The sequence below is a fragment of the Megalobrama amblycephala genome, linkage group LG14, assembly GCF_018812025.1.
Source record: "Megalobrama amblycephala isolate DHTTF-2021 linkage group LG14, ASM1881202v1, whole genome shotgun sequence".
Taxonomy (NCBI): Eukaryota; Metazoa; Chordata; class Actinopteri; order Cypriniformes; family Xenocyprididae; genus Megalobrama; species Megalobrama amblycephala.
In genome coordinates, this window is record NC_063057.1 from 14727137 (window position 1) to 14748632 (window position 21496).

A 21496-nucleotide genomic window follows, 5' to 3' on the forward strand; every position below is an offset into this window, starting at 1 on the left:
TACAGGAAATATTTTAGGTCAAACATATAGACACACTTAAAAAAAATTAATTAATTAATAAACCAGCCAACTGAAATGTAGATGATACAAGGCAAAATGCTTTATTAAACCATATCCTGTCATATACATAAAAAGTACCTGAATCCTCTCAGCACCTTATAACGTAAAATAAATACAGATTCAGAAATATTAAATGGTAAATGGTAAAAGCAGAGAAAACAGCATAATGATGGGCATTTTACTCCTTGTCCAGTTCTACCAATGTAATATATCAAGTATCAGGATCTTATGTTTATTAAAGGGACGGTTCAACCAAAAATGAAAATTCTGTCATCATTTCCTCCCCCTCAAGTTGTTCCAAATCTGTATAAACTTCTTTGTTCTGCTGAACACAAAGATATTTTAAAGAATGTTTGTAAGCACAGTTGTGGGACATCATTTCATCATTGGAAAAAACAAAAAACAAAACAAAAAACAAAAAAACTGTTTTGTTACCAACATTCTTCAAAATATCTACCTTTGTGTTCAGCAGAACAAAGAAATTTATACAGGTTTGAAACAACTTGAGGGTGAGTAAATGACGACAATTTTCATTTTTGGGTGAACTATCCCTTTAACCCAAATTCTGTTTCAAAGTCATATTTAAAAAAAAAAAAAAAAAAAAAGTCATTTAAATTTTAATAGTGACAATTTATAGTGTATACATTTCAAATTTTAGCAAACAAATACAAGCTTTGACAGAACATCTCTTTCAGTTGGTGGTATTACGCTGTTCAAGTTAATTGCTGAAATGTTATGCTTTATAAAACAACTTGTGATTCCAAGATACTGAAATAACAAACATGAAATGATTAAAATTATAATAAAAATAGTAAAATAGCGTTATCTTCCACAATACATTGCAAAACAGTTTATTGAAAATATTTGTATTTCAACAACAGGTACATAAATACTACATCAACGATAAGATGGATACGGCACCTTTAAAGAGCTACATGTGAAAATAAATGCAAAAATATTGTCACAAGTAGACACTAAATGTAGTTTGCAAACAAAAGTGTTTTTAGCCAAATCCTTCAGCACTTCGACTCAATTAGACTTCCATTTATGGACAGCACCACTATTAATCTGTAAAATTAGAAAGAAAACACAAAACGAGACAAACATACAAAAGGCAAGAAAAGTGATTTTTAAAATTAAAACCGGGTTTCATTCCTCTAAACCAGTTCATCTCAAAGAGGATATATATAGCAGAGAAAACAATGCAAAATCTGTGAGTTTCAGTCTTTGTATGAATATATAAAGATCTCAGGTAAAAGTCCACGGCTGCTGAATCAACAGAGAGAAGCACTGGCTGAGTCTGAGTATGATAAAGAGGGCAAAGACTTGGGTAAACTGCATGACGTTCATTTGCTAGTGCTATCATCTGCCCCGCTCTGCTTGAAGAGTCCGACCTCATTAGTCTCCATGGCCTGGTAGACAAAGAACAGGAATCCAGCGACCGCACTCAGCAGCAGAAGCTGCACCCACACCGGCAGGCTGCGCCGCGCTCTGGTCTTCACAGCAGGGGGCGCCGCAGGCTTGGAAGCGGCTAGAGGGACGGCGGCCACACGTGGAACAGATCGGGTCTCTTTGTAGGAAGACGAGCTGCTTTCTCTGAACTCTGTATAACGGAGACGGGATTCGTCCAGCCATGTCTCACCCAGGGGCCGGCCGGCTGCTCCTTTGATTGGTCGGCGACAGGTGGCACTAAAAACGCGTTTGAAAAATATACTTAATTCAAGATAGATAATATTTCTTGTTTTAAAAAAGGTTTACACATTTTACTAAAAACAAAAACAAGGCAATAATACTAAAATAGAAGACAAAATGCAAAAATACTTTTAATACTTTAAAATTATATTTATATTTTTTGCAGCACAGAATCTTCCACTATATTGTTTGTGTGTAGACAATTTTCAGATTTTCATTTTTGTTTAGATTCATTAATTTACAAGATTATTCATTTAAAAAAAAATATTAATTGAAAAAAAAAGAATTAATGCAATGCATACAATCACTCAGAGTGATAAAACTATCTGAAAAGAAAACCCTAAGTAGTTTGGCATATTTTTTTTTAAACTGCTTAAAAAAATTGTTTTCCAAATTAAACCAACATGAATATTAAGAGTACATTTCTAAGAACTTGTATTTTAAACTACATTTTTAAAAACATACAGTACAGTCCAAAAGTTTGGAACCACTAAGATTTTTTATGTTTTTAAAAGAAGTTTCGTCTGCTCACCAAGGCTACATTTAATTAAAAATACAGTAAAAACAGTAATATTGTGAAATATTATTACAATTTAAAATAACTGTTTTCTATTTGAATATATTTGACAAAGTAATTTATTCCTGTGATGCAAAGCTGAATTTTCAGCATCATTACTCCAGTCTTCAGTGTCACATGATCCTTCAGAAATCATTCTAATATGCTGATCTGCTGCTCAAGAAACATTTAATGTGTACAATTGTACAAAATATTTGTGTACAATATTTTTTTTTCAGGATTATTTGATGAATAGAAAGTTCAAAAGAACAGTGTTTATCTGAAATCTAATCTTTTGTAACATTATAAATGTCTTTACTGCCACTTTTGATTGATTTAATGCATCCTTGCTGAATAAAAGTATTCATTTCTTTAATTTCTTTTCAAAAAAATAAAAATAAAAATTCTTACTGACCCCAAACTTTTGAACGGTAGTGTATAATGCTACAGAAGCTTTGTATTTCTGATAAATGCTGTTCTTTTGAACTTTCTATTCATCAAGGAATCCTGAAAAAAAAAAAAAACTACACAACTGTTTTCAACATTGAAAATAATCATAAATGTTTATTGAGCAGCAAATCAGCATATTAGAATGATTTCTGAAGGATCATGTGACACTGAAGACTGGAGTAACGATGCTGAAAATTCAGCTTTGCATCACAGGAATAAATTACTTTGTCAAATATATTTAAATAGTACACAGTTATTTTAAATTGTAATAATATTTCACAATATTACTGTTTTACTGTATTTTTAATTAAATAAATGTAGCCTTGGTGAGCAGACGAAACTTCTTTTAAAAACATTAAAAATCTTAGTGGTTCCAAACTTTTGGACTGCACTGTATGTCAACAACAAGGGTCACACACACTTTTTCATGAAAGTCTAAGTGCAATTCTTGAAAAATTCTTGAGAATTCTCAAATGGTTTCGTAAGAAATGTTTCCTTTGGTGTTATCTGATTGAAAGGCGAGTATTGCTGAAGACTCCTTGAATGACAAACACCTCAAAGCTCATCTTTTTTTTTTGTACCATAGTTATCAAAATAAGAGCGCAGACTATTTTCGACAAGACTGGCTTGATGGGAGTTAATCACTCAGTGTCGTATTTTTAATGTGCCGTGTCAAGTTAAAATAGTTATTTTAGAATGTTTGTAACCAAGCAGATCTTTGGAACAACTTGAGGGGGAGCAAATGACAGAATTATCCCTTTAAGTTAGAAAGCAAGAAGAATTTTTTCTTAATGTTTTGTGAGTCTGGCCCCTGGTGTTTGTTCAGTGTGAATGCTTGAAACATCTTCCCCGCCATACCTGATTCCAGTGGGAGTGCTGAGGTTTTCATTGGGAAAGATCTCTTTTAGCACATCTCTCTCTACCGTCCTTGGGGTCTGATCAATGGCCGACACCTTTTCCACCTGCGCACAAAGACAAGAACCACAATGATGTGAACACTGAGGCCGGAAAGAACACAATAAAGCCTTGCAAGATCTTCAATTCTGAAGATCAAAGTTTTCAGCTGTCATTTTAAAAACAAAAAGAAAGAAAAACATCATATAACACCACAACCTTGTATGACCCGAGGTAAACAAGTGCGTGAATCCCACCAAGTTTCCTCAACATTATACACCAGTGGAGACACACCATACAGCTCATGAAATTACCGTCTCCTTCTTTGGTGTCTCCGTCTGGCTGCCATCAAGTCCTTGGACAGAAGTGATTTGGGAGAGGAAAGGAGTGATTTTGGACTGTCTTGTCTTGGGCTGGGTTTCTGGTGAGCCACAGCTCCCCTGATAAACCAACAATGTAATTTAAGGCTTTTAAGCTTTATTGATGACCCTGATAACTAGAAACTCATGTACCATTGTAAATAAAACTTAATACACTCTTAAAAAAAATAAAGGTTCCACAATGGGCGTTTTGCAGCAATGCCATACAAGAACCATTTTGGGTTCCTTAAAGAATCTTTCAGTCAACAGTTCTTAAAAGAATCATTTTTTTAGTGTGAAGAACATCTAAAGAACCCTTTTCTACTATAAAAGAACCTTCTGTCCAATGGAAAGGTTCCATTGTCAATAAAGAACCTTTATTTTTAAGAGTGGTCCATGTAAAAACCAAATGTCCACAAATCAAAAACTATCAACAGCAAACCTGGGAAAGGTCATACGAGACGGGAAGAGAGTCCTCTGGAGCCACACGGGAGTCCCTATAAGAAACTGAGTGTGATGGGAAAACATCGCTTTGGCCATCGCAGGAAGGTGAAAGATGGGACCTTATGTCTATCAAGGGTTTGGAAGGTTTGTTCTGACACAAATGAGGCTTTGAGAACTTTGATACAGAGACAGATTTGACTTCCTGAGCCTTCAGAGAAGAAACAAACTCATGAGCTACTAAAATTAATGTTTAATACAGTTATGAACCATCCTTGCATAGCTGCGAGACCTACCACAGGAGTACGGCTCGCAGATCTACAGCTCAGGATGTCCTGCATACCCTGGCCATCAACCTGAACATTTAAATTAAGACACTTGATGTTGCATAAATATGCGTAGACTGATTAGATGGACCATGAAGTAAAGCTGAAAGCATGAACTAAAAATGAAAGTGTGCATATGATCACCTCAATGCAAGCAGTGTTAACAAGGGAAACTAGCGGCTCTCGATTGGACGGTCTAATCGGAGGGGAAATGATGTCAGCGGCATTCTCATCAAACTACAGAGAAACCACAAAAGACATATGAATGATCCAAATAACAAGCTCTATTAATGCTACTAAACATGCTGCTGTCATAGTCAAGTTAAAGAGATTTATGAAAGAGAGCTTTAGCACCTTGTCAACAGGACCGGCACCATGTAAACTGGATATGGTGGACTGGTAAGAAGAGTTGTGATGTTTTAGTGTTTCTGACCAGTCAGCCGCAGACATGGAGGAGCGCTTTGAGGGTTTGGGTTCCTTTGGCACTGCCTTTAACAGGACACCATAAGAAACACTGTGGCACTACAATTTGACTTGCATCCTCATGTTCATGTGTGAGGTTTCTTCTGGACCTACCAAAGGATGTGCTTTTATCCTCACCAGAGGAACAGACACCTCCTTCACTACTGTGTGCTCAAAGAAATCCTACGAGACATATGATTTCCAAACAAACGGATGAAGCAGAAACTTTCATACCAAAAATGGCCAATGGGTTATTCTTACTGTGTGGTACATTTCTATGTCCCCATCATGTTTTGCCTAATATATTGGATTAATTAAATTTTTAAATAAAGACTTAAAAGAGAAAACAGATTAATAGAAATACTTCCTTAATGCAAACGTTAACGTTAAAGTTTGAAAGACACTGCATGACGAGAATGACCCTGATAATGCAACCATTTAGAAGTATTAATAATTTTAGAGAGAACGTCAATATTTTTTTCCATTTCAAACAGAATTCTCCAAAGAGGGTTTTAAGGAGAGACACCTTATCAGTGGCGGGAGCCTCGTTCAAATCAGGTCGAAATGAGTGGACTGGTGCACTGCGTCGCTTCAGATATTCAGTCTTAGACGAGAGCTTTGATGTCCTGTCTGTAAGCAAAGGTCTGGGCTCTTTTCTTGCTGCCTTTAATAGGAGGATAGAAGCGGGTTTTTGAGGTCAGGCTAATCATATAGACCAGGGACGGGCAATTTCGGTCCTGTCCTGCAGAGTTTAGCTCCAACCTTGATAAAATGCACCTGTCTGTAGATTTTGAATATATACATTGTTGTGTTGTTAATGACTAATCAGGTGACCATATCATATGACTAATTTATGGTCTTATAAGAGGACTCTTGGTGCGTTCAAGTCCTCCTGGGAAGTTCGTATGTACGAGGTGGGAAGTCGTGTGTACGACGGTAGGTGCGTTCAAGTCACTTTCGTCGGAGTAAGATGGCGGTGTGCCTTCTCTAAATTAATTACACAAAATAACAACACTTCTGCTTCTAGAAAATGTAGAGCAAAGAATGTGCATTAGTTGTATGTTGCTTTTTTATGTTTTTAATTAATTTATGAAGCCATTGTAAAATGTATTGTTACATATTACATTTTTATATTGTGATGCTATCGTATTTTTGCTGGGAATCAGCTTACTTCGTTGTAAATAGAAAAGCCTGACAATGTCACTGCTAAGTACCTGCAAGTATTGTGGTATTTCGCTATGTTTCTGACTGACACGCCCCCAACTCGTACAGATTGGAGCTTAAAGAAAATTACGAGCTTCCCACTGGTATTTACGACATTGTGGTGGCATTCATGTCGGTTCTGCTCGTAAATACGATCTTTCCGACATGACTTGAACGCACCATCTGAGCATGTCTGTTTTCCACACCCTGATGAAGAATTATTAGCCGCAACATGTTGGTGTGCGGATGTATGTACGCGTTTTTAATCTTGAAGCCATGAGTGAATAAAGGCCTTTTATATTTTCCTAATCCTCAAATGCCTTGGCGTTATATGTTTTTAATCACCTGGCTGTAGCTTTCTAGTAATCCCTGAAGACATTAGGTGTGTTCGACTTGAAGCGGACCGATCAGTGTATGTCATCAAAGTACCGGAAGAGCGTTTTGAAGGCATATAGAGCCGTCTGCTTTCTAATCACTGGCCCTGTTTACAGCTAGTATTAAAGGTGCCATCGAACGTTTTTTTACAAGATGTAATATAAGTCTAAGGTGTCCCCTGAATGTGTCTGTGAAGTTTTAGCTCAAAATACCCCATAGATTTTTTTTAATTAATTTTTTTAACTGCCTATTTTGGGGCATCATTAAATATGAGCTGATTTATGCTGTGCGGCCCCTTTAATTCCCGTGCTCTCCGCCCACGGAGCTTGCGCTTGCCTTAAACGGTGCCTAAACAAAGTTCACACAGCTAATATAACCCTCAAATGGATCTTTACAAAGTGTTCGTCATGCATGCGTCGGATTATGTGAGTATTGTATACTGTTATATTGTTTACTTCTGATTCTGTATGAATTTGAGGCTGTGCTCCGTGGCTAACGGCTAATGCTACACTGTTGGAGAGATTTATAAAGAATGAAGTTGTGTTTATGAATTATACAGACTGCAAGTGTTTAAAAATGAAAATAGCGACGGCTCGTCTCTGTGAATACAGTAAGAAACAATGGTAACTTTAACCACATTTAACAGTACATTAGCAACATGTTAACGAAACATTTAGAAAGAGTTTACAAATGTCACTAAAAATATCATGATATCATGTCAGTTATTATTGCTCCATCTGCCATTTTTTGCTATTGTTCTTGCTTGCTTACCTAGTCTGATGATTCGACTGTGCAGATCCAGACGTTAATACTGGCTGCCCTTGTCTAATGCCTTTCATAATATTGGGAACATGAGCTGGCATATGCAAATATTGGGGGTGTACACCCCGACTGTTACGTAACAGTCTGTGTTATGTTGAGATTCGCCTGTTCTTCGGAGGTCTTTTAAACAAATGAGATTTATATAAGAAGGAGGAAACAATGGAGTTTGAGACTCACTGTATGTCATTTCCATGTACTGAACTCTTGTTATTTAACTATGCCAAGATAAATTCAATTTCTCATTCGAGGGCACCTTTAAGATGAGTTGACTTTTGGTCAACTGTATTGAAGAGGACGATGCTAAATACAGGTGTAAAACGTTTTGCGCTTTTCCACTTTTGACCACTTCCAGAGGTAGTCAAAAACGCTCATGTGGTCAAATGTGTTCGAACAGCCACAAAAGACCACCTACTCTACACCTGCTGACTTGAGTAAACATTATGGGAAGTGCGCTAGCCAGATGGGATTTAAACTTTGTTGGCTGAAGACCCAAGTTAGGTTTGAAGATGAAAAACCAAGCACAATGTTCTCTCACCATTCCTCATTTCTAACACGCATTCACCGTGTTCGCGCAGCTGTCAGAGCAGAAACGAAGACTGATGCTCTTCGTATGTTTTTCCGCCATCTCCAGCCGTTCATATGTAAATACTGCAAACTTATTTTGTCCATTAGACGAAAGCCAGCCCATAGACCCTGTGGTCAACAGTGGACAAGAGGCTAAAACACCAGATCCGATTGACCAAAAAGCATCTTAACAGTAGGTGTAAACAGGGCCATTCTCAAGCCACTTCAAGTCGAACACACCTATTCATTAGCTTGTTTAAGTGTGTTTGATTAGGGTAGGAACTACACAGGACAGTGGCCCTACAGAACCGAAGTTGCCCATCCCTGATTTAGACCATTAGCTCTACGTTAGTGTCAAGGCCACCTACCACATATCCTGTTCTCCTCCTGTCTTGGGAAACAGGAAAGTACTCTGCAGATGAGAGCTCAGAGTTCTCCTGCAAACACCAGACATTCACACAAACCTTGCTTACAATTGAGTAACAAAGTGTGTTACGGCCTAGGCTTATTTGTGAAACAAATATGAGCTCAACCAACCACTGTACACCCATGTGCAAACCAAAACACGCCTTGTGCAGATCCAAAATGTTTTTTGACTTCATTACCACACCCCAAAACCAGGTGATGTACATTAACAACATAACCACAGATTGAGTTACGGTGTCGTCGCTGGCGGGAACCATCTGATCCAGCCTGTGAGAAGATCTCTTCAGCTTTCTCTTAACATTCAAAACTGGCCAATCTTCCTCCTCCTCATCCTCCTACACATCACAGTAAAAGATCTAGAACTTTCCATAGAGAAGCAAATGGCCTATCTCCACAGTAGATATGACAACATTTAAATGTGGAGCAAGTCATGTGACCACCTGAAGTAGGTCAGATTTCTTCTACAGCAGGTGGTGCTGCTGAACCCTTAACAGATAATGGTGGGAAAATATGCAGGTGGGAACGTCACATGGGAAAAAAACTGTTTGTATTAGAGACAAAATAACTGATTCTTTACACTAATGGGCGACAGCATGCCCTGCTTGTACTGCATAAATAGTTGAACAGCTTTTATGTGAACAAAGAACTTTAAATGGTTTAAAGAAGTCTTTGAAGAGAGTATCCTCCTGGCTAGCTGTTTACAAGTGTCCTAAACAAAAAGGTTCGAGTTTACACAGAGATGCAAGACAGGAATCACATAGGAAAATTACACAGGAATGAGAAGCCAAGTGTGTCTGGAGGAAGGGAGGAAATAAGAAGATAAAAGAGGATTAAAGTCTGGGCCAAGTCCAGCTAAAGTAAAAAAAAAAAAAAAAAAAAAAAAAAAAAAAAAGCAAAAGGATACAAGACAGTGTGGGTGCTAGCTCTAATTGAAATCATGTGAACCCTCATATCTTCAGTCTTTTGCTTCATTTACAATGTGGTTGTGAAACTTGCCCATCCAAGAATATTTTGAAGCCAAAATATTCACAATATTACTGTGAATATAATAATAATATCCACAATATTATTGATCAGCTGATATTAGACCATTTTGAGATTATCAGCCTTAGATTAACTGTATTTGCTTATCTGAAGTGGTAGTTTGTCTGTGTCAATTTCAAAAACCAACCACCAGACTTATTAATGGATAATAAACTAATTTTCTTTCAAATATTTAAGTAAATTGAGCAAATACTGTGTGAAGTATTCAGAAACATTGTGCATCCAATTCCTGTCATTAAAGTCACTGTGTGTGAAATGACATTCATAACCCATTTTACTTCTGAGTGAAATAGAAACAATTAAAAGGATGAATGAGACATTTTATATATCAGGTATTGTTCAGATTATGAAAAGGAGAGTAAGAATTCTTAACGTTTCTGAAAAGAAGCCTCTTTTGCTCACCAAGGCTGCATTTATTTGATCAGAAATACAGTAACAGGGTTTCTGCAGGTTTTATGAAGGTAAACTTAACTTAGTCTTAAAAAGGTCTTAAAGGTGCCCTAGAACTTTTTTTTAAAAGATGTAATATAAGTCTAAGGTGTCCCCTGAATGTGTCTGTGAAGTCTCAGCTCAAAATACCCCATAGATTTTTTTTTAATTCATTTTTTTAACTGCCTATTTTGGGGCATAATTAGAAATGAGCCGATTCAGGGTGTGTGGCCCTTTAAATCTCGTGCTCCCCGCCCCAAGAGTTTGCGCTTGCCTTAAACAACATAAAAAAAAAAAGGTCACACAGCTAATATAACCCTCAAAATTGATCTTTACAAAGTGTTCGTCATGCAGCATGTCTAATCGCGTAAGTACAGTGTTTATTTTGATGTTTACATTGATTCTGAATGAGTTTGAGGCTGTGCTCCATGGCTAACAGGCCAATGCTACACTGTTGGAGAGATTTATAAAGAATGAAGTTGTGTTTATGAATTATACAGACTGCAAGTGTTTAATAATGAAAATAGCGACGGCTCTCTTGTCTCCGTGAATACAGTAAGAAACGATGGTAACTTTAACCACATTTAACAGTACATTAGCAACATGCTAACGAAACATTTAAAAAGACAATTTACAAATATCACTAAAAATATCATGTTATCATGAATCATGTCAGTTATTATTGCTCCATCTGCCATTTTTTGCTATTGTTCTTGCTTGCTTACCTAGTCTGATGATTCAGCTGTGCACATCCAGACGTTACTGGCTGCCCTTGTCTAATGCCTTTCATAATGTTGGGAACATGTTGGCTGGCATATGCAAATATTGGGGGCGTACATATAATTTGTTTGTGTTTTAAGAATAAACTCCATTTAGTACAATTTTTCAAGACTTTGTTTTGCATCTCAAGTAAATGTATCTTGATTAAAATATATTTAGATATTTGTATTGGAAAACAGGACAGAAATATCAAAGAAGATAATTTTTTTTGCAGTGCATGTAACACTTAATGCCATGACTTCATGAATGTAAGTCTGTGCTCTGATTTAAAACTTGAAGGCCTTATTTTGTTTGAGGGTGAATTAAGATATTTTAAAACCTTTTTAAGACCCACAAAAACCCTGAGTAAAAACAGTACTATTGTGAAATATTAATTTAAAACAACCATTTTCTATTTTGATATATTTAAAATGCAATTTATTCCTATGATGGTAAAGTTGAATTTTAATCATCATTACTCCAGTCTTCAATGTCACATGATCCTTCAGAAATCATTTTAAGTTGCCGACTTAAATCAATGTTGAAAATGTTATGCTGCTAAATATTTTTATGGAAACCTTGACACATCTTTTAGGATTCCTTAAATAGAAAGAACAGAAACAACAGAATTTATTTGAAATTAAAATATTTTGTAACATGATAAACATCTGATTACTTTTGGTCAATTTAATACTTCCGTTCTGAATTAAGTACATCTTTATAATATCTGACTGACCCCAAACTTTTGAATGGTAGCGTATATCTGCCACCTCGCTCTCTACATATTGACATAAATCAACCACTAAGCGCACAACATCCCATTTTCTTTCTCGCAGTTAAACAGATTATATATTTTGATTTAACTGAGATGTATTTTGGCATTTACATCAGATCGAAAGCAAAAGTCGGTGAAAGCATGAGCAAACAATGCGCAGATTTCATCCTCACCTTGTTGTGCTGGCCACTGCGTGTTCTGCTGGTCACTGGCGTTTTCCCTCGGCTCCTGACTGGTCTCTCCACAACTGGGAGGGGTTCAGGCTCGACTTCCGGTTCGGGTTCGGGCACAAACACAGGGGCTGGAGCTACGGTTTCTGACGAACAGGCAAGAGAGCATTTTGGCGTATTCATTTCTATAATCACATGGTTAAATAAAGGGATCTGTTTATCTGTTACCTTCTTCCTTGTCGCTGTAATGGTCCGAGTCTGTGTTGCCGTTCTGGCTGCCGTCTGTCTGTGATGTTTCTGAAGGAGGGGCCACAGCCTCAGGAGGACCCTGATCCAGCAGCTTCTGAAGCCTCTTCTCGTAGACCTTCCGAGTGGACGCTGATGTGAAGACATTGTTTTGCGTTTGTCAAAGCAGTAAAGTACTTCAGAGCATGACAAACGTCATGGCTGAAATATGTTTTATTTAGAGGCTGAATCTCCTATTTGTAGAAAGCAGTGAGAAAGTATGCAACTTTCCAACATCCATTTAAGGACATTATTCAGGGTTGCAAAACATGCAAAGCTGCATGGCCTGGTGAAACTGCTGATTTACTGATAGCCTTGCGCAACACCACGAGACAATCTGGATTATTCCAGAAACATAAACCTTTTTTTAGTTGCTGGTTTAGTGACAAGATTTTTGTGTATACCACTTTTTATATTTCATGAGACATATTTCACATCCTTTTGCATGTAACATGAAAACACATTAACTGTTTTCTACAAACATTTGACAGCCAGAAAGTGTTAATTTTGAGCCATATATGTATTGTTTTACCAGTTAAAAATGTACAAATGTCATTTTGTGTTCTATTTGTATTTGTTGTGTTTTAAGGCTTTAACATAAATGGCATTTGGTTTGATGTTTTGTTTTCCAATACAATGAAGTATGGCTTAAGTGTCCAAATTTTTTTTGAGATCACTGTATGATCTAAGGAAATGTACAATATCTGCAAATATTTACTCTTCACACTGTATTATTGAGTTTGAATCTCAAAACCGGCTCACCAACAATGGGTCCAGCATTCAGGCCATACTTCAGCAACAGGTCTTTCAAACCCTCGTTGCTCAATTCAGTGACGTCAACATCCTCCGGACGAACTTTGTCAGTTTTTCTGGTGGCTTTCTGTGAAAAAAACAGTCACATTATTGTTACAATAGTGATCATCACTCATGCGGTTTATCATTTTCAGTTTAAGTCACATTTTTTAATGAATGCACATTGCAGAGCTGTAGTACAAAATGTTAAAATGATAATACCATAAGGTATTTGAACTTGAACTATATGGCTATATAATGGTTTATTAGCGAATTTTACTTGGTCACACTGTGTTCTCAGGCTTCAGAAATATCTTTGTCTTCATCTCTCCTCCTAAACTCAAGTTTATTTGTGTAGCGCATTCTTTCACACAACGGTAATTCTGTTTCAATTTCCCGGGCAATGCAAAACATCAAATATGAATGCCTTGCTCTTGCAGAAGTCAAGATTGCTCTTCTTGAACTTTTACTGTCATTGTCAGTTGGTTTGGAATATCAGTAGAAATACAAAAACATTAAAGACAAGAGAGAGGGCTGCTCATTTTCCCAGAAATGATTGAATGGCGTGATGGCAAGAAACCACACAATGTTTATTTTGGTAACTCTTTAAATCAGATACATAGATGAACTGCGGGAGTGGAAAAAAAAAAAAAAAAAAAAAAAAAAAAGAAAATTCATCACCGTCACAGCCCTACTGCTCTGAAACTCAAACTAGTTTAAAAGAAGTGTGAGTACATTCTTTAAATCCTCGCAGCACATAATACCACACTATATACACTATTAATACATCAGAAACCGCTCAGAGGCTTTAAAAACAAGCTGTGTGAAGACAACATGTGCCTAGCATGCAACTGCAGAACAAATGTTAATTTTGATAAACCAATAAGATTAAATTAGGCAATGAAATGAAAAGTGAAAAAACCAAAACACATTCAATAATGCTTATGTGATAGTGCCATCAGGGACTGGAGGCATAAACGCAAACTTTCAGACTGAATGGGACAAAGCATGAACAATGCAAATCCAGCCACATTCCCTGGAGTTGAGCCCTTCTCCACAAATGCAACCATGTGACTGAGAATAAATGGCGAAAACAGTGAAATGGAGAAGGAGAGAATGTATAACGAGGGGCAGGAGGAGATTGTGAAGGCGTATGAGCTTCAGTGAGGGGCCTTCACTAGGGCTGATCTGGAACGCTGCCGACTCAAAAAACTGTTTCATAAATCACAGCATTCCAGCAGAATGGAGAGAAAAAAAACCTTTCCTCGGTCCACAGACAACACCCCTCACACTTATAAAGTTTTTACAGCGTCAGACTCAGCATGTGCCTGTGAACAACATTGGTTTGACACAGACAAAACTCATTTGGTCCCTTTTTCACTGAAATGTTGCTTGTTCTTACTGACTGAAGAACTAAATTATGACTATTTCAACACCTAAAAATGAGATTTTTTGGGACCAAAACTTTAATATTTTCATTTAGCCAAAAAACTGAAACTGAATTTTTTTTTTTTGGATAATTAAACTTGGTAACTGAACTTGGTATGCTGTTCAGCTTGTTGTGTTCTCAGGTGATAAATTAAACCAGTCATACTGAAGTTCTAAGGCAACGATCCGCCTCCAGATATTTCAGCTGAACAAATCTTACATATTGCCATTCAAGCATCATTCTTGGTCATCACTATCACACTATCCAAATTATTAGTATGATTGGAAGCAGAAGATAATGTGGGTGGAGTTTACAGCATAACGAGATTTGTTGATAATAATAGAAGTGATTTTTTATTTCACAACATTTTTGCCAGATTGAGTTTTTCCTTTTTTGACATTTATGGTTTGAGAAGTTTTATGGGCTGTTGCAGAGCTGGTTATTCAATCTGGAAAGTGTCTCGCGCCATGTTAGAATTCCCGTAATTACGAAATTCCAGCTTGGAAAAAGCGTTCGCGTCTTTATATAGAGGGTATGTATCGACGTCACTTTCCCGCCGAAAACGCGCTCCCTCAGCTGGATTGAGTGGCAAAAGAACCTGCTGCATGACTGGATTTAACAGGGGAAACTGCGAAAACGCGAGTAAAACTAACGAATTACACTAAAGGTTGGAATTGAATGTGTTCCTTACAACTTGTCAAATAAACCTAATCCATGGATGTTGACATGCAGCCAGGAGTCGTGTTTCCTGACATTTGTGCCCGATTTCGACGGCGGGGAAATACATAAAGCAAATCTGCCTGTAAATATTTTATATAACTACAATATAGGTAGGTTTAAATCCACGTAATCACTTATATCAATGTTATATCGTCATATTGCCCAGCCCTAAAACATATACGTTATAGTTTTATAGTATAGTTTTTGTCAGTGTTGTTTATTTAAAAACACCCAATTATGCAGAATATAAGATGGAAAGTATTTAATTGATGAGTTGTCAACATAATATATAACAATACAATATATACGGTATGATTTTACCTCAAAATCCAACAATTTGACAAAATGATAACTGCAAAACATGTTTCTTTACCTGGAGTCGAGCTGTTTCTGTGAATTGCAGTGATCAATTTGCTTTTTTTTCTGTTGCTTTCTGCAGTTTTTAAATATATACCTCAGGTTTTGTGTCAAAGCTATTTGTACAGTCAGTCGCAAAGCTCTTTCCCGTTTTGGATGTGTTTTGTGTGTTTTTCCCAGTGCCCAAGGAAGTCGACCGGAAGTTGAAGTCGGCCGCGTGCCGCCATCTTGTAGCAGAACTTCACTTGCGTTAGCATCCCATTGACTCCCATTCATTTTGGCATCACTTTGACAGCGAATAACTTTACATCTGAGGCGTTTAAAGACTCCATTTGTCCATTATTTATTTCTAAAGATACACGACAATGTATAAAGGGCTCCATTACCTTCTATGTTACATTATGGCCCCGTAGAAACAGTTTTTGTAAAAATAGGCTAACGATTGCGTCATAACCACTCGACTCTCTGTCGCACAGTAGAGAAATTACCGTACAGGCAGGAGGAGAAGCTTGCAGGCAATAGTATGCATTATCTTAATATGGCGTACTGGCGTTACATTTTAAAATACTATACAAAATAATTAGTCAGAATACTTACTCCTGCTCACTCACGCCAAAGAACTCCCCGCTCAAGCTCGCCGTCTCTGCAAGATTAACGATGGCAGTTTGCACGCACAGCTACTAGAAGATTTACATCTGTCAGACAGGTTGCTGACGTCATCAAGCTTAGTTTCAGTCTGCGCGTCAGAAACGGAAGTGCTAAAAATCGCTAAAAATGGGCTTCACTTGTCTCAATTGAGTTCCAATGGGGTCGCTGTGTCCATTTCTTTTACGGTCTATGGTTTTTCCGCGGCATTCACGCTGAAAACCAATGCTGCCACTCAGTCTTTTGCCACTCAGTGACGTCACGTGCATACCCTCTATAGAGTTCGTAATTACAGCTTGTACGATGGGAATATTCTGAGAGCTCCTACCTGTACCACATGACCACTGTACCACCTGACCACTGCAGATTCATTTACGCACTAATAGTGTTGGCATATGCTACATTCACGCCACTGCGTAATTACCGTAATCTTGAGATGACAACACGTGATGTTATATTCGGAGCGGTTCACGTCCTCGAACTGGGAATTATGCATTTCTATGGCACCACTACCAAATCTAGAGCGGTCAGGTGGTACAGTGTCCATACGGGAGCTTTCAGAAAACTCCCAGCTTACAAACTGTAAATACATGCTCTAAGAGGATGTGAATGCTTTTTATGAGCCAGAATCTCATAGTTACAGTAATTGCGACATGGCGTGAACGCACCTATAGAAATGCGTAATTCCTAGTCCGAGGACGTGAACAACTCCGAATAGAACGTTGCATGTAGTTACCTCGGGACTCGGCCTAAATACGACATGGTCTGAACACAGCATTTCTACAGAAGTGGTTCCAGATTGGGCCATTCTAGAACCGTTCCGCGCATTTCCACTACAGAAAATATGGGCTGAAAAGATCAGTTCAATTCTGCCCCTAAAAACTTGCTGGTCTCAAAACAGAGCCAGGAATGGATTTATTAATATAATAAATATTATATATTTATATCTAATTGTATAAAACTATGTGCGAGAGAGACCCAGCGTGAGAGAGAATCAATGGTTTCAGTTGCAATTTATCTCCAAAAAGGACCGATGAGAGTACAGGTGTTGTGCCGAATTTCGACCCCCTATACCAGATTATTACCCCCCTAGTATTGGTAGGTTTAGAAGTAGGTGTGGGAGGGGTTAGGATTAGGTGTGGGGTTAAAGGGTTAGTTCACCCAAAAATGAAAATTCTGTCATTTATTACTTACCCTCATGCCGTTCCACACCCGTAAGACAGGCTTGTTACTAAATTAAGATATTTAGTTGAAATCCGATAGGAGCAATGACACTTCCTCTCTCAAGATCCATAAAGGTACTAAAAACATATTTAAATCGGTTCATATGAGTACAGTGGTTCAATATTAATATTATAAAGCGACGAGAATATTTTTGGAGCGCCAAACTGCCAACGGCTGAAATCACGTGACTCCGAACAGCAGATTCGACACACTGATTCATCTGTGCTCCGATGCTTCCTGAAGCAGTGTTTTGAAATCGGCCATCACTAAATAAGTCGTTATTTTAGTTTTTTGGCGCTCCAAAAATATTCTCGTCGCTTTATAATATTAATATTGAACCACTGTACTCACACGAACCTATTTAAATATGTTTTTAGTACCTTTATGGATCTTGAGAGAGGAAGTGTCCATTGCTCCCTATGGAGGCCTCACGGAACCATCGGATTTCAACTAAATATCTTCATTTGTGTTCCGAAGATAAATGAAGGTCTTACGGGTGTGGAACGGCATGAGGGTGAGTAATAAATGACAGAATTTTCATTTTTGGTGAACTAACCCTTTAAGATTAGGAAATCAGGTAGCAACTTCAATGAGGGGGGAAATTCAGCACCCATTCGCTAGAATCACTCCCAGTACTGTGAACGTCAAAACAGAAGTGCTGCACTACCTGCACAAACACCAGGATGTGTTTTTAGACTGTTATATTTAGGTAAACAACTCATAGCAGCGTACGTTCCTCAAGTCTGTGGAAACATGCGACCGGTTTGCGACAGGCTCCAGTTCACCTGCCCGAGAATAGGCTCTGGCTCCAGAACGCAAACTATTCTGGTGGAAAAGGGGTATGAGAGACCTGAGCAAAAAAGTCTTGTGGGTTCACACCGGACCAAAAAGCATATCATCATCACATATGGTTCAATGTTAATGTCAGCTCTCTGGAAATTTGTAATAATGAGGCATGATGTTATTGGTTACCCACAATTTGCCCAATTGTGGCTTTCGCAGCACAGTCTCTAAACCAGTTTATTTGAACACCAAAGCATGACCAACTCTGGTCCAAAAACTCAGTGCATTGAAGAGGTTGAACATAAAATCAAACATTTATGGCATACAATTACAAAAGCTGTAAATGAAGTAGACACAAATAAAAACATACCAGAGATGTGTGTGTCATGTGGGAAAATTACTATCTGAGAGACAGGCACTTCAAAGAGGAATGCAAAGCACACACACATCTGGCAGCCGAAGCACAAATTCCTCTTCACAAGAAAGTATTTCCTCAATAAAGGGACCAAACCCACTATGAAAACAGCCTTGTGCTGCACTCAAACTATAATACAATTATTGGACCTATACCTTCCCGCTCATTCATTTAAGTTAGGCATTTTCAAAATGTGGTCCGAGGACCCCCAGGGGGCCGCAAAGGAGTGCTAGAATAAAAAAATAAAATAAATAAATAATAAAAAATAGGATTAAACCAACTACTTTTTTTTTTTAAATCACAATGTAAAAGAAAAAATATTTTCCCACATATTTTTTCACAGTATAAATAAAGTCTCAAGATCCATAAAGGTACTAAAAACATTTAAAACATGCGACTTCAGTGGTTCAATATTAATATTATAAAGCGACGAGAATACTTTTTGTGTGCCAAAAAAAAACAAAATAACTACTTTCCAACAATATAGTGATGGGCCGATTTCAAAACACTGCTTCGGAGCTTTACAAATCGAATCAGTGACTCGGATCTTCTATCAAACGTCTAAACTGCTGAAATCACGTGACTTTGGCGCTCCGAATCACTGATTCGATTCGTAAAGCAGCGTTTTGAAATCGGCCCATCACTATATTGTTGAAAAGTCGCTATTTTGTTTTTTTGGAGCACAAAAAGTATTCTTGTCGCTTTATAATATTAAGGTAGAACCAGTGAACTCGCATGAACTGTTTTAAATATGTTTTTAGTACCTTTATGGATCTTGAGAGAGGAAATGTCATTGCTGTATATAGAGGCCTCACTGAGCCATCGGATTTCATCAAAAATATCTTAATTTGTGTTCAGAAGATGAAAGAAGGCCTTACAGGTGTGGAACGACACGAGGGGGAGTAATTAATGACATTATTTTCATTTTTGGGGGAACTAACCCTTTAAGGATGGGGATCCCTTGCACAAAGTTTGGGAGTCTGTGGCATCTAAAATACTGAAAATACCCGATTTAAGAGAGTTGTTTATCAACTTACAATAGTATTTCATAACTTATAAATATGGACTCTGGCATTTTTTATTGCTAAAGAAAAACATGCTGTCAGACTGTGAAGATGAAGAGGGGGTTAATGACAGGGAAATGCCTGAACAGGAAGATTTCACAATGACAGGCCGCACTCATTCACTGGCACTGGAGTACAGAGAGGTGCCTTTAACATCAAACATCTCTGCTATAACATAAAAGGACTCTGTGTAGTTGTCTGGGTGGAGGGTTGAGGTAATCGAGTTGGCTGAATATCCAGAAATATCTTGAAACTTGTAGTATTCAGTATTTACTGTGGAAAGTGTCTTAATAATGGCAAAAACAGACCCTCATAGAAGAAAAAAATTCAAGTGCACACTATTCATATTATAGTTTTATGAAATGGCTGTGGGTATTAAAAACGAGTAACAAATATAGAGGTGGGGGGAGGAAACACTCCCACTTCTCTAAGAAACACCAGGTGTTTCTGTTTCATCAATATTATTCAAGAATGCCAATAACCAGCAACATTACCAGGTTCAGATACAAAAAGAAATCCAAACTAAGATCCGTGTGCATTTACTATGGGAAGCGATTTTCCACATTATGAATCTTTACTGAAGTGTTCATTCAAGCTGGGATCTTTACTACTTTTCCTGATGGACACGCCTAAAACAGATGTGTAACTGAGATAACATTTAGCACTGCAAGATTTCCCGGACGTTATAATTTCTGCAAGTCATACATTTATTATTTTGACAGATATCAGTATAGTTTGTAAACACTTGAGTGAAACTTCATCAATGAATCATAGTGACGCATTTAAGCGGGTAGTGATAGGAAGTTCGAATCGGTTCTTTCGAACAGTTAGTTTCAAAATCCGGTTCTGAAAACGATTCTTTTATAGCACTGCGTAATTACGAGTTTCAAATTTACATGTTCTATCTGTTCAAATAAAGTGATAAACACATAATATATAATTACATATAATATATATACAAAAACACAATTATATTTTAAGGGCGTTTATTGTCATTCCATGTCAGGTTTCTAACAGCTATATGATTCAGCTTATAATTTGGATTTTATTAATCAATAGTAAAACATTCTCAAACCTCAGCTGAAAGTATTTACTGCATGTTTAATAAAATGTAATCATTTAGCCCAACACTATTTCGTGAGTGTGATACAATTCTTTCGTAAACACATTTCCAATACGATTTGTGCTACACTTCGCGAACGAATCGTTCAGACCGATTTTGTGTTCTGGCTCAACTGATTCACAGAAAATCAACTCAAAATAACGATTCAGTCACGAACCGGACACCATTAGTAAAAGTTCGCCATGCCGGTTTGTTTTCATGTGCATGGGCAAACCGCGCATTTATTTACTCATTTAATTAACCTCCCAACTTTACTCCAACAAACGCGCTTTTAGAAAATACACGACATAAATCAATACCGCGAACTGCATCAGCACAATTTGATGCATTTTATATCAACAGCCAAAACAAAGCAAGCTTCCCCAAACCAAGGAAGATAAGCCAACCCACCCTGCCAGAGCGGCTCCTGTTGGAGACCACGGGGGCTGGAGGGAGTTCCTCGTCGCTGGAGAAGACATCTGGAGAGCCGCTGCTCTTTTTGTTTTGCGCGGTCAGATTCTTCAAGTACAGCTGCACGTACACGTCCTTCCTCTGGTCGCCGTTCGGCAAAGCCACGTTATGGGCCAACAGTACACTTTTAAGCTTATCTTTAGTGAGCACAGACGGGTCTTCCAGAAATTCCGACATGTCTGTTGCCTTGAGCAGGACACTATCGCTGGCTGAGACTGATTTCTTTTATGGGATCAGTGACCATCTTAGGAGAGAGACCCCTATTGGATGCGTTCCGCAGAAAGAAGCGCTCTGATTGGCAGATAGACTATTTAAAATCACTAGCAATAAACAGACGGGATGAACCACTCGTTTACTGGAGATTCATTTACTAAAATCATGTGCATGTAAAATAAATATTGC

At 37.7% G+C, this 21496-nt stretch overlaps 1 protein-coding gene across 4 annotated transcripts; it reads right to left on the reverse strand.

Annotated features, from left to right (window-relative positions):
* Window positions 1-78: 78 nt before the first annotated feature.
* On the reverse strand, window positions 79-21353 carry tmpoa (thymopoietin a). Of its 4 annotated transcripts, none has more exons than XM_048155935.1 (15): window positions 21035-21353; window positions 12855-12972; window positions 12036-12185; window positions 11811-11953; window positions 8852-8965; window positions 8573-8641; window positions 5767-5904; window positions 5355-5423; window positions 5133-5267; window positions 4923-5015; window positions 4749-4808; window positions 4454-4663; window positions 3967-4092; window positions 3617-3720; window positions 79-1749 (listed from the first exon to the last, which is right to left on the reverse strand). In XM_048155935.1, the coding sequence occupies exons 1-15, from the start codon at window positions 21269-21271 to the stop codon at window positions 1407-1409; spliced, it is 2109 nt and encodes a 702-aa protein (XP_048011892.1). In that variant the 5' UTR covers window positions 21272-21353; the 3' UTR covers window positions 79-1406. The 4 variants fall into 4 exon arrangements, with proteins under 4 accessions (XP_048011892.1, XP_048011893.1, XP_048011894.1 ...); XM_048155936.1 differs by having other exon boundaries at window positions 8864-8965; window positions 21035-21352; XM_048155937.1 differs by lacking the exons at window positions 4923-5015; window positions 5133-5267; window positions 5355-5423.
* Window positions 21354-21496: the final 143 nt, after the last annotated feature.